This window comes from Orycteropus afer, unplaced genomic scaffold (genome assembly GCF_000298275.1).
Source record: "Orycteropus afer afer isolate SDZICR_OR568_19922 unplaced genomic scaffold, OryAfe1.0 scaffold00002, whole genome shotgun sequence".
In the NCBI taxonomy this organism is placed as follows: domain Eukaryota; kingdom Metazoa; phylum Chordata; class Mammalia; order Tubulidentata; family Orycteropodidae; genus Orycteropus; species Orycteropus afer.
The window spans coordinates 6,274,057-6,287,228 of record NW_006921589.1 but is presented as its reverse complement, the minus strand read 5'-3'; the positions used below and the strand labels follow the sequence as shown (position 1 = coordinate 6,287,228).

The following is a 13,172-nucleotide window of genomic DNA, read 5'->3' as shown; positions in this document are numbered from 1 at the left end:
TTGTTGAAGAGGGTCTGTGCAATCCTTCTGCCTAGTCCGCCATCTTGCCCCGCCTCAAGACAGATTTTTTGAAGAATCTCCAGTTCCTCAGGAGTTGTGTCTTGGAACAGGGAGCCAGGCCCCAGGAGCTGGAGGCAGTGTCCCTCAGCGCTCCTGACGAAGCATGGGGAGGGCTTGGCGTTGCCTGTAATTGGAGCAGCCGTCCCCAAGTTGATAAAGACTTGTCGGATCTTTCTGCTGGGCCGCTTTCACATAGTACGAAAGCCAGAACCTGTGTAAGGCAGGAACCTGTCAGAGAAGGGAGACGCAGATATTCCCCATAATCACGAGCAGCACACGAGATGTAAGACTGCACTTTGTCAAAGGCGGAAAACTTGCAAGACCCAGAAGAAAGAAGGCAGGCCCATCACGTTCTGCTCTCAAAGTTTTCATTGTATTTACCTCAGAAGATCGTTTTAGAACATTCACGTGCTATATAATCTCACTTCCAAGAACAGCTAAATACACCTCAATAGTTTCTCTCCTTTCACGTATGTTTCCAGAAAGCATGCCGGAAGCCCCGACGTGCTCTGCTCAGCGGAGCAGCCCGTGGTGGTCTCTATTCAGGGGGGTGAGACGGTCTTCATCACCCACAGTGTGGTCTGAGGACCAGCAGCATCAGATCACCCGGGAGCTTGTTAGAAACACAGGCTCTCAGGCCCCCCCTGGGCCTCCTGGATCAGAACCTGCATTTGAACACCCCCTGATTAATGTACAATACAATTGGAAAATCCCCGAAACAGTCTACACACTGCTGCACACACCTCAGCAAATACAGCGTCAGTGCCACCAACTGTCAGCCTGCACGGGCCGGTTCAACAATCACATCGGCCAGAACGTAACTTGCTTCTCCTCTCCCATTGCTCAGAGGCCGCTCTGCCCACCCAGATTAGAGAAAAATTGCTTGAGTGTTTGACAGTGTCTTTTGTGTCCTCCAGCAGGTGCCTTCCCTGTACTTGTCATTCTCGCCTCTCAGTTGTCGAGGATGGTGTTGTAACCTGCCTAGAAGCCTGTTTGATCCACTGGTATAATCCTACTGACCTGCCAGGCATTGTGATTCATCCGTGTCACAGTCGTTCGTATGAGTAAGAATTACAGGTGGGGAAATTTTGTCTGTTAAATGAAGACCTACTGTTCGGACTTGTTCGAGTCTTTAAAGGCAAGACATGCAAGCAATTACTTCCCAGATCACGCTGAGGTTGGAATCAAGTTGAGAAATACACAGTACACCCTACACCCAGATATCTTTCTAGTTCATATTGATATTACATTGGGATTATATAACGTTATCACGCTGAGAAACATAGTACCTGTTTTTTCTTTTTGACAAATCTGTGCATCTAAATAGAACATACACAGGCTGATAAGAATGAATTCCAGTTGTTTTGCTAGAGAATATGCATTTAGTCATTTAAGATAATTTTATTTTCGTTATAAACCTTCAGCCATATGAATAACACTGAAATAATTATCTACTTGCTGGTGTCTAATCAGAGGAGCCTGGGTGGCGTGAGTGTTAACCTGAAGGTTGGCAGTTCATATCTACCCAGAGACTCTATGGAAGGAAGGCCTGGCAAACTATTTCAGTAAAGATTACAGCCAAGAAAGTACCATGGAGCAGTTCGGCTCTGCAGTGCACAGGGCCCACATGAGTCAGAATCGACGCTTTGGCAACAAGTTTAGAGTAAACTTTACAAAAGGTGAAACCAGCTCTTTGAGGAAGATGCAGTCGTAGCCGCAGAGGTGTTTCGTCTGCTTGCTCCAGCCCCTGACTCACGGCTGTTCGCTTTTGCCAAGGAACAGGTCAGTCGGGAAGCTGTGCTGCACTCGTGGCTTTTCCAGAAAGACACCCGTGGAACCAGAGGTGGTCGGTCACTGATTAGAATTACCCTGACCAGCCGAGACATAAAATCCCCGGAGAAGGTGTGCGGACTTGATTGGAGGCACAAAGGAGAAGAACTCAAAGTGAAGGGACCGGTTAGGATGGCTGCCGAGACTCCGAGAATCACTACGGGGAAAACTTGTGGCGAAGGCTCTGAAGCCTGGACCGTTTCCAGATGAGAATCCACAGGCGACTCATTGGCTCGCATGGTCCCTCTGAGATTGGGAAGAGATCACTTCCTTCAGTACTGAGCCCGGAGTAGAGGCTGAAGGCACCATTGCAGATGCTTAAACTTATGTTAATACATTGATGAACCATTGGTGAAAAAACAAAAATGATGAAACCATAACTCCTGTCCAGATGTAAAATGAGCATATGTCAAAGATTTTATTCTACTCATTAATGAAAGAACCAATTATTAAGAAGAGTTAAATATTCATGTTGTGTTGTTGCTATGCACGGACCCAACTCATAGTGACTGCCTCCTTGGGTTTCTGAGGTGGTGTCACTATGGAAGTAGATTGCCCAGTCTTCCTTCAGAGGAGTGGCTGGTGGGTTTGAACTGCCAGCCTTCTGGTTAGCAATCAAGCCTTAGGCACTATGCTACCAGAGCTCCCTAAATATTCATAGGCAATGTATAAAGAACCATTATGTAAAGATGGCTGTGTTACATATAAAACTGGTTACTGACCCCCACAGGGCAACAAACGGTAATGCTTGGGGTGATCATTTCCACGGAATGGACAGTATTCGCATTTCTACCAGACAATGAGTCAAACAAATTACTTTCCCTCAGTAATCCTCAGTGAACTTTGCCCTCATGTGACATTAAAATGAGGTTTACCTTATTGTCAAGATTTGTGTACTTTTTCTTAACACATGTTTAAAAAAATTACTTTTAACATGCTAATATAATTTCCAATGAAGGCTTAAACATGGTCACTTTCCACGTGGGCATTCTAAAATTTCAAAAGGTGAAAGCTGGCATACTTTTTCTACAGTATACCTCCCATAGTTACTCTTGAACTTCAGTGAGGTTTCCAAGTCTTTTTCTAAGCCTTCTCTTTGTGACCATAGACTTTCATCCCCAGCAATCCTTAGTTCAGATTTGGAGCAATGCTAGGGTATCTGAAGTGGCCCAGAGGAAGATCCTGACAAGGCCTGTCAGTAACCTGGTGCCCACCCAAGACCTCTTCCTGTCAGGAGGTTCTACTGTGTATTCTGACACCACGTGGTAAGGGGAACCTGCTTCCCACTGACTTCTGTGGACATGGGTGTGCTTGAAAGGAAATTAATATTTTTGGACTGGGACATTCAGTTGTTCTCCCCTCTACCTATGCTAATTGCACAGCGTATAGGTTTCTCTGTGTAATCATTTATGTTCATGTTCATTGCATACCATGTAGGTTTCTCTGTGTAATCATTTATATTCATGTTCATTGCATAGCATGTAGGTTTCTCTGTGTAATCACTTATATTCATGTTCATTGCTTAGCGTGTAGGTTTCTCTGTGTAATCATTTATATTCATGTTCATGAACAGTTTTGCTTCCGTCTTGCCATTAGGGTTCTATTGAATCTCATCGGCATTATTCTCAGAAATCCAATTCATTGTGAGCCAGCCTGTTAGGAAAAGAATAGATATTCTGCCTGTGTTTACGCAATACTGACTTATCTCTCACCAAAACTTATCTTCTAGAATAATTTTAGGGGATTGGTTTGTTTGACTTTGCTTTAATGTCAGAGTCTGTTTGCATTCAGTGCCTTAACTGCATCTTCAAAGAAGTGGGCCTTGGCTTTTGCTCTGCTCCTGGCTTCTGGGAAGGCCCTTCACATTCTCAGCAGGGGACCCAGCAGAGGGCTGATGCCAGAATCATAGAGTTCTCGCATAAACAGTTCCAAGATCTGAATGCATTCTTTCCTAACAATTGAATGAATGGGTCTGTTCTCCCCCTTCTTTTCTAGCTAGCTAACCTTGTGTGGTGCTGGTCTGCTCAATAGCATTCTTCAGGGAAGGGGTTGGGAAATAGAATATAAATTTGTCCCAGTAAAGTGCATATGGGAATGTGGTGTAGGGTCAGACTTCACAAATGCTGGGAGTTCTCAGGGTTGAGGCCTGCTGCTGAAGTACCCAGAGATGTTTACCAAAAGGCAGGACATTTGGGTTAGCATCACAACACTGTTTTGTGTGTTTATGTAAGTAAGCATCCACAGATTTGCTCTGATGCTTCAGGTGGCTTCTATAGCACTCATCTCCAAATGCTGCAGATTCCTTGCTTTATTTTTGTTTCATATGAGATACAAGAAATCTCAAGCTTTTGTCTAAACACTAAGTTTTATAAAGTGACTGTAAGAACGGGTAAAGGGATTTAAATCTTTCTGCATTTTTTTCTTTGGAAAATATTACTTCATGTAGTAGTTTATTTTTCACCCAAAATAATTTGAAAGGCTGCACTTAAATCTTGGCTGGTGGGTTGAATTCAAGGTTGTCAAACAATACAGTCTGTGCAGTAGTGTTGGCAATGAATTTATGCACCTTTGCTTTAAATGTTACTTAGACCACAGAGGAATCCTAAGATCTACATTGATTATCATAACGATTTTTGGCATGATGTGAAAATTACAAGCATTGTCTAATTATTTTTTAGTCTATTTTGCAACATTCTGACCTTGTCTTAACATCCTGAGATCCTCTCCTTGATTGCATTGTTATAATAAAAATAGTGGACGTTGACTGTAGAAAATTTGGAAAATACTGCAGAACATAAAAAAGAAAACAGTCCTTGGTAATATCGAAACAGAAAAAACCTAGTCTAACATTTTAGTTTATTTCCTTCTGCTGTTTTACTCATGTGTACAAGTATACATTTATTTAAAAGTAGGACCACTCTTTACAGAAAGTTTGCATGAAGTTTGTATTTGATCCATCTCAGATATGGCAACCATAAAAAGATAAAGTTGCAAAATTGTATCTTTTCAAATCTTACCTATATTTAAACCTTTGAGAGCATTTTAATTATTTTCTCTGATTATTTTCTTAGAAAAAATTCCTGGGGGTAGAACTACTTTAGCTCAGTATTTGAATATGGAGCTCTGATGGTGTAAAACGTTAGTTCACCAGACCCACATAGTGGCTGTGTGACACAAAGACCTGGCAGTCTTTTCCCGTGGAGATTACAGCCTAGAAAGCCCTGGGAGGCAGTTCTGTTCTGTTTCTTAGAATCACTATGAGTTGGAATCTACTCAATGGCACCCAACAACGTTTGAATACATTTTAGTCCAATTATATTTTCCTATGAAAAGGAATTTTAAATTTGTTTTTTTGCACCATTATCTGCCAGGAGCCCTGGTGGCATAGTGATTAAGCACTCAGCTGCTAATTCAGAGGTCAGCAGTTTAAACCCACCAGTTGGTCCATGGGAGAAAGATGTGGTAGTCCGCTCCTGTAAAGAGTGATGGCCTTGGAAACCCTGTGGGGCAGTTCTGTTCTGTCCTATAGGGGCACTATAGGGTTGCTGTGAGTCAAAATTCTACTCGATGGCAGTGGGTTTGGGATATTTTCTTGGTATCTTTTGTTGTTGTTGTTATGTGCTGTGGAGTTGGACCCGACTCATAGTCACCCCTCCTTGGGTTTCTGAGGTGGTATCACTACGGAAGTAGATTGCCCAAACTTCCGAGGAGTGGCTGGTGGGTTTGAACCGCCAGCCTTATATTTTTTGGTGACCCTCAATTCATAGCTCTCTATTAACCACACACACACTTTCCTCTCTTCTCTCTGCCTTCCATTTCCCATTCACCTGTTCAAAAAAAGTCAAACCCTCTGCTGTCGAGTTGATTCTGACCATAGCAGAATTATCCCAGCCCCTAGGCAGTGGCTCCCGGCTCCACCCGCATGCTCCACTGTAGTGTCGTCCTCTGTCCTACACATTCCTTTTCTGTTCCCTACAACTATGAACCCTTTCCTTCTGCCCCCACTTACCCTGCCACGCATGTGATGGTGAAATTTCCAAGAAATAACCTCCTGTACTGAATTTGTGAAAATAAACACAGCAGACCCACTTCAGAGATGGAGATTGGTTTCCTGAGCTTTTATACTTTCTGTGAATTCTATGGTTTTAAAAACCACTAAAGTTCTTGGATTTTCAAGCATTACAGTCTTTGTTTTTAAAAGGCATTTAGAATAATTTTAGTATAAAAAATTTAGAAGGCTCATTGACTGTGGTTCACATATTTTCCTGACAGAAATACCTACATGTCTTTATGATAGTAGCACCTTTTAGGACTGAAAATATAACTGTGTGGTCAGAAGGGAAAAAAAAAAATCCTACACAGGCAGCCATGTTGGCTAAACTTATTTTTGTCTCAGTTGCTGGGACTCTGGACCAAAATAGTCTAGTCTCCTGATGCACTGAAGATGAAAAGAACTAGTTGAGAAAGAATATTCCAGTCAGGTGTCTTGGAATGTGGTAACTGCAGTTACAGAGGAAGATGGAAGGGAGGCAGTTTTTCGTTTGTGTGCTATAGGGTTGGGTTTCTTTCTTGTTTGAGGTATTGAAACAATGAGTGCTAAATATTATAGATACTCAGAGTAAGAGAAAGGTAAGATTTGTCACGTTGGAGCCAAGACTATAACTGAATGTCACCTGTGTGTTGGGCACTATGCTGAGAGCTTTGAGAAGAACACAAAGAGGCAAGAGACCCAACCCTTGCTGAGCAGAGTCTAATAATCAACTCAAGGGTGGAGACGTGAATACATCAACTGTGCCAAAGGCAGTCTAAAAAACAGGGGGAATGCAGAATAGAATATCAAATTCTCGGGACCAGAATTTCTGGAGCCATTGGGGCTGAATGAACCCCCGAAAGTATTGCTCTGAGTTCATCTTTAAACCAAAATATCCCTGAAGTTCTCTTAAAATCAAATACTAGTTTAGCTTACCTAGTGGAGAATGTCTGCCTTGAACACTGTGCTCTCTGAAGATCTATCTGTATGGGACCAAACTGACAACAGCAACTCGAAAGATTAGATAGGAAACTTATGGGGGCCTGTGAGTTTATGTTAAGGGAGGGGGATAACTTGGGAAAGGACGGTGAGAATGGTTACACAACTTAGTGTCGTCAGTGCCACTGAGCTGTACATACAGAAATTACTGAATTGGTGTATGTCCTGGTGTGTATATTCTCAACAACAAAAATAAATTATATGAGAATCAAAGTAGAAACAAACAGAACAGGCAATCTAAGGTAAGGGCTTTCGGAATGATAGTAAGCCTGGTGCCTTGATGTTGAGTTCAGGAAGAGGGAGAAGAGGCTACTTCACCTGTGCTGAAACATGATGCTATCTTGGGAAGGAACTGGCTTTTGAGCTGAGCCTCAGAAGGACTGATAAGGTCTTGACAGGTCGAGATGGGTAAGCTGTGCTGCACATAAATGAAAACTGATAATAAAATTGCACTGGCATGTCTGGGAAAGGTGACTAGACCTATTTGACTGGAATAGAAAGTCCAAATGGAAAAGTAGTGAGAGAGAGAACACACTGGAGGAAAAGGTTAATTAAACCCATACCCTAGAGGACCTTGACTACCAACCTACCAAAAAAACAAAACAAAAACTTGTTGCCACAGAGTCTGTTCCAACTCAGAACGATCCTATAGGACAAAATGGAACTGCCTTATAGTTTCCAAGGCTACAAGTCTTTACAGGAGCAGACTGCCTTATTTCTCCCAGGGAGCAGCTGGTGGGTTTGAACTGCCGACCTTTTTGGTTAGCAGCCAGGCGCTTACCCACTGTGCTGCCAGGGCTCCATGGCTACCAACCTATTGGCCAGTGTTTCCCAGAGTTTGCTATTTAGAACCTTTGCATCAGAATGACCTTCAGGTATTAAAATGTCCACTCCTGGGCCGCTTCTAATCGGAATCCAAGAGCAATACCCTGGAATCTGCATTTTAACCATCTGTAGTGATTCTCAGTCACTTTAATACTTAAGAGCAGTTGCTACTAGGAACCCATCAAGAAGGTGGTCAGTGGATGTTTGGGGACAGAGACTGGGTTGCATGAGACACAGTGAAGGTCTGAACTCGGTGATACAGGGGGCCATCAGTGGTGGGGGCAGATTGAGGGAGCTTGGGGATGAATGGAGGAGGGATCTGTGGAGTGTGTGACTAGTGGGGATGTGTGATGACAGGAAGGCGCATCGGATGTCACCAGTAGGACTCAGTCTCTGTGATCAGGGAGACCAGGGTGCCATCAAGAGAAACATGTACACTGCATGCATTTCCTTGGCACTTACAGGATCACTCTGAACCTCGAGCCTTCTGCAAAACTGTTTTGCCCCACCCCTACCAGAAATTTCCACTCAAAAATATTCCATCTGAAAAAAGAAAATGCTAGTGGCCTCTTTTGTTGCCACTGAAAAACATTAGTGAGCACCTGCTGCTGTATATGGAATCCCTGAGTGGTGCGGATGGTTAATGCACTTGGCCGCCAACCAAAAGGTCGGAGGTTTGAATCCACCTGAGGCCCCTCAGAAGAAAGAGGTGGCATCTATTTCCAACAAATTGAGCACTAGCAACTCTGTGGAGCACTGTTCCACTCTGACACACGGGCGATCGCCATGAGTCAAAGTCGGCGTGACAGCATCTGGTTTGGTTAAGTAACCATGGTATGGATGCCTGCTGTATGAATGTGGTTCCCTGAGAAGGAAACTTCCCCTCCAGCCAGTGTGCACCCCCAACCTCTGCCTGTGTACAAAGGATGGTGCCACCTCTTTGAAGAGTATGACAATACTTGTGATATAGTGCTAAATAAAAATAACACAAAACTGAAGGTACAATGTGCTTTTAGCTATGCATTAAGAAAACAAAGATGGAACTTACTCTAAACTATAGAATAGCTAGGAGAAAACATGAAAAATGTGAATAGCATGACTGTGTCTGTTTTTTCCCTATTTTTAAATTTTTCCAACTTTATACATTTTTGAACATGTACTATAAAGTAGACCAATTTAAAAATGGTATTTTAAATCGAATCAACTCTAATTGGATCAAAACTCTATCAATATGCATGTAAGCACTTACTAACTTATGTTTGTCTTCTCTCTTTCTTTCTTGCAGGATGTGGTAGGTGGCGTCCTGATCACTGCGCTCCTCATCGCCCTCACCTATCCTGCCTGGACCCTCATCGACCACCTGGACTCGGCCAGCCCTCTCTTCCCTGTGTGTGTCATAATTGTACTGTTCTTCTTGTGTTACAATTACCCCGTGTCTGACTACTACAGCCCAACCAGAGCAGACACTACCACCATTCTTGCCGTCGGGGCTGGAGTCGTCATAGGATGCTGGCTCAACCACTTTTTCCAGCTCGTGTCAAAGCCCACTGAATCACTCCCTGTCATTCAAAGCATCCCTCTGCTCACCACTGACGTGTTAGTTTTGGGTCTGACCAAATTTACTGTGGGAATTGTGTTGATCCTCTTGGTTCGTCAACTAGTACAAAATCTTTCACTTCAAGTGTTATACTCGTGGTTCAGGGTGGTCATCAGGAACAAGGAGGCCAGGCGGAGACTGGAAATTGAAGTGCCTTACAAGTTTGTCACCTACACATCTGTTGGCATCTGCGCTACAACATTTGTGCCAATGCTGCATAGGTTTTTGGGATTACTGTGAGCCACAAACAGGAAAACAGCCCACTGGATGCAAGAGTCAAGATACAGGAAAGTTGTCAGGTGGGCAAATCTTGACAACTCATTTTCTTTTGAAAAATTCTCAACTCACAAGTCTATGTTGCTGATATCTGAGATGCGATGCTACTGTGCAAAAGGCAAAAGAATGTCTTGGGACCGTTAGTTGTAAGGGTCATGCTACATTTGTACTCAAGGTAAAAGTTACAGTCCAGTTCTTTAAGGATTCCCCAACCCCCTGCTACACAGATGTTGGGTCCAGTCATAGGCTGGCGGGAACTGTGGCTCAGTTTAGGAAGAGCCACATCCCCACTGGTTCTATAGAGCCCACGGAGACAGAGAAGACCTGGGAGGCTGGAGAGACAGCAGTTTCTTTTCAGTTATGACCTTGCCCAGCTCTGACTCTTACAGCCCAAACTGGGATTTTGGTCTGGCAGAAAGGGTAGCACTGTTTAAAACTGTATTCCTCACTCAGGGTGACTCTGCTGTGATTAGGATCACATTAGACCATGCCTGGCTGGTGACAAGACCACTCAGAAGAACACCTGACTCTGAAGAGGTTTACAGCTCCTGCGAGCTGTGAGGCTGTGGGGAGGACCCTGCCCTCCTGGTAGCCCTTGCTTCCTTCAGGCATTAGTTTGGAAACTGGCATCTGCTCTCCATTCCGTGCATTCCGCCGCAGAGTTCCAGGCACCATTGCCATGCTCTTCTGATCCAGGAGACTGACTGGCTGCTCCTGCCTCACCCAGCAAGTACGGTCTCACCAAAAGCCAGACTCACTGCCGTTGAGTCCATTCTGACTCACAGCGACCCGTCCTTGGGTTTCCGAGACAGTATCACTGCAGAAGTAGATTGCCCAGTCTTCCTTCCGAGGAGTGTGAACCGCCAGCCTTCTTGTTAGCAGTCAAATGCCCTAGGCACCACGCCCCCAGAGCTCCCAGGCGAGGTCTAGCCTTCAGCAGAAGTGGAAACCACGTGAACACATCTGGGCTCACTGAATGTCTAGCTCTCTCCTGCTTCAGAGTGACTTGGGACAGGGCTTCTGCTTATCTTCAGCGGCTTCTGCTTCCTTAGAAACTTGGAAGGTGCTGTCACCTGACTGCAAAGGTGGGTCTGTAGAAGAACAATGGCTTTAGTCCTTTTCGGGGCCTGACAGAGAGGACAGGCCTCCCTGACGTTGGTCTTGACAGAGTCACCTTGATGTTGGCACTGCCTGTTGCTCCTCCATTTCTTACTTACTTCCTGTAAATCTAGTTCTCATCTGCTAAATAGAAGCAGGAGCTCCCCTCCCTGTCTTCCCACCTCTTAACTCATGAGAATCTTAAGGATAATAAATGCAAGAACAACTTCATCCTGTCTTAGGAAAACAAGCCAACCAAATACAATGCCCTTTAGGACATAGTGTCCTCGTTAGAGTTCGGAAGGTGATCAGTAGCAAACACCAGAGGATTCCCTCTCTGGCTCCTATTCAATCCTTAAGAAGAAACAGGTATCATTTTTTTTTTTTTAAATGTTAGTTTGAACAGGTATTTAGCCTTGGGACACAGCATCTGAGCCCCCGAAGCCATGCTGAATCATCACCATGTTTGCCTCGGGGGAAACAAACACTCCTTGAAAATGAAGGCCTTCCCCCTCATCCAGTGTTAAAGCTGGACACCACATTTTGCTGATTTCCTGCTATGTCCCACGGCCTTATGATCTTTGGCACATGATTACCCTTGGAAAGAGTAATTTTTAGTAAAATTTGCATTTTTCCCTTAAAATTCTTTTCACGTTTTTGATAACTAGAAGGCTGGAACAAGGATGACTGTTTTTACATCAAGTTCTGGCCAGTATTTGTGGCACACTAATTGTAGTGGAGTAAGAGCCCTGCCTGGCAGGGACCCCCCACCCTGGGTCCACTCCTTCAGGGCAGTGGATGTCGGATGAAGCACCTTCCTATGCCTCAGTCTCCCAGCTGCCAAGGCAGAGGGACAGTGCTGGGGGATGATTACACACAGTGATTTGAGCTGATGTGATTGAAGCCAGTGGCAAAGCCAGTGGCAAAAGTATCAGCTCTTCCCACTGTGCCTTTTGAAAAGATGGACTGCAGTTTTCATAGCAGTGGATGCTGGTGAGACTATATATATATGTGTGTGTGAATTTAGTTTTTTTTTTAAACTATTGTCCCTTTTGTTTTAAGTCCCAACAAGTTTGATGTATTTACAACTCTGTTTAGGTAGAGTGTGAATATCTTAGCAACAGCACGTTAAAGAATGACCCAAAGATTTGTCATGGGTGGTTGGCCATTTTTTAAAGTGTCTCATTACAACGAGAGAATAAATGGTATACATTGGTGAGTCCAAGTTAAGGGTTAGTTTTTAAACACTCATGCTCTGTGGCCTCGAATCAGGCAGAAACTGGTTGAAAAAAGAAGTTGTTACCTGATTCAGACTCTCACGTGGTTTTAGCACTCTTCCGTTCATTTCTCCCATAGCACTCATCCTCTTAAACTCTTACATACTCTCACATCTACACACTCACCAGCCATTGGCCTTGTCTCCTTTTAGGAAATGGGATTTTTCTCTCTGGGGAAAGACTGCCCCCTGCTGGTCTGGCCTCAGTTTTGGCCCAAAGCCCCACTCTTGATCTGGAGTCTGGGACGTGAAAAACTTCTCCAAGTGAAGTCTCCAGGATTGCAGCACACAGGCTTCCGGTGATACATCCAGTATAAAGCTAGGTCCTCTGGTCTGGCCACTCCTGCATTTGGAAACTGACACCAAGCCCCCAGGACTACTCTAATTGTTCTCCTTCAAACAACTTGTGCGTTATGTATTTCTCCCAGTGGGCAACAGCTGCTCTTCTCCCACACGTTTTTTCATAGGCACTCTATGCAGTATTTTTAACATGTTGCTGATTTTACTTCACACTACAAAGACATAATTAAGTATTAAATAACCAGACTTAACATAACCTAATGGTTCCACTTAAGACGATCTGATAAGGTTTTTGCATTCAACTACTGACTTAATGTGCTATAATTATCAAATTAATAGAAACAAAGTGTGGGCATGTTATTTGTGAAAAATAACAGTATCAGTCTCTCCAGGAGCCAGGTAGAATGATATGTACCTGTCCTGACTTCCCCATCCCGCCCCCAACCGACTATTGTGGATCAGGACGTGGCTCCTAGAACCTTCATTCTAAACAGCTGCCTCTTAACTGGTCTGCTAGAGATTGGTGAAATCCCTGAGACTGTGGCCCCTCGTCAGGCTCACTCCCGAGGCTCCCAGCCACATAGGCCGAGCAGGTGAACAATTAGCCAGGCAGGTACACACCTGAGAACAGTCAACCATGGGTAATGAGCAGGCAGTGTCTGTGCGGGAGAGAGCTCAGGAGGCAGGCAGGCAGGCAGAGGGAAGGACACAGGGAAAAGGTAAGCATGGGAAGTGGGAAGTGCTTTTACACTGTGGGGATTGCAGTGAGTGTTGCAGAACACAGTGTATGAACTGTTGCAAACAATTTGCTCCACATACTGTCCCCCAAATCACAATGGAGAAAGCTGCTCTTTTGCGTCAGTTTTGCTCAGCCCTGCACT

At 44.3% G+C, this 13,172-nt stretch overlaps 1 protein-coding gene across 1 annotated transcript in view; it reads left to right on the top strand.

Moving 5' to 3' along the window:
• SGPP2 (sphingosine-1-phosphate phosphatase 2) overlaps positions 1–9,581 on the top strand; it is a 185,419-nt gene extending 175,838 nt beyond the window's left edge. Inside the window, exon 6 of the mRNA XM_007935630.1 lies at positions 9,030–9,581. Coding sequence (XP_007933821.1) covers positions 9,030–9,581 — 552 coding nt within the window. The remainder of the gene's footprint in view (positions 1–9,029) is intronic.
• Positions 9,582–13,172: the final 3,591 nt, after the last annotated feature.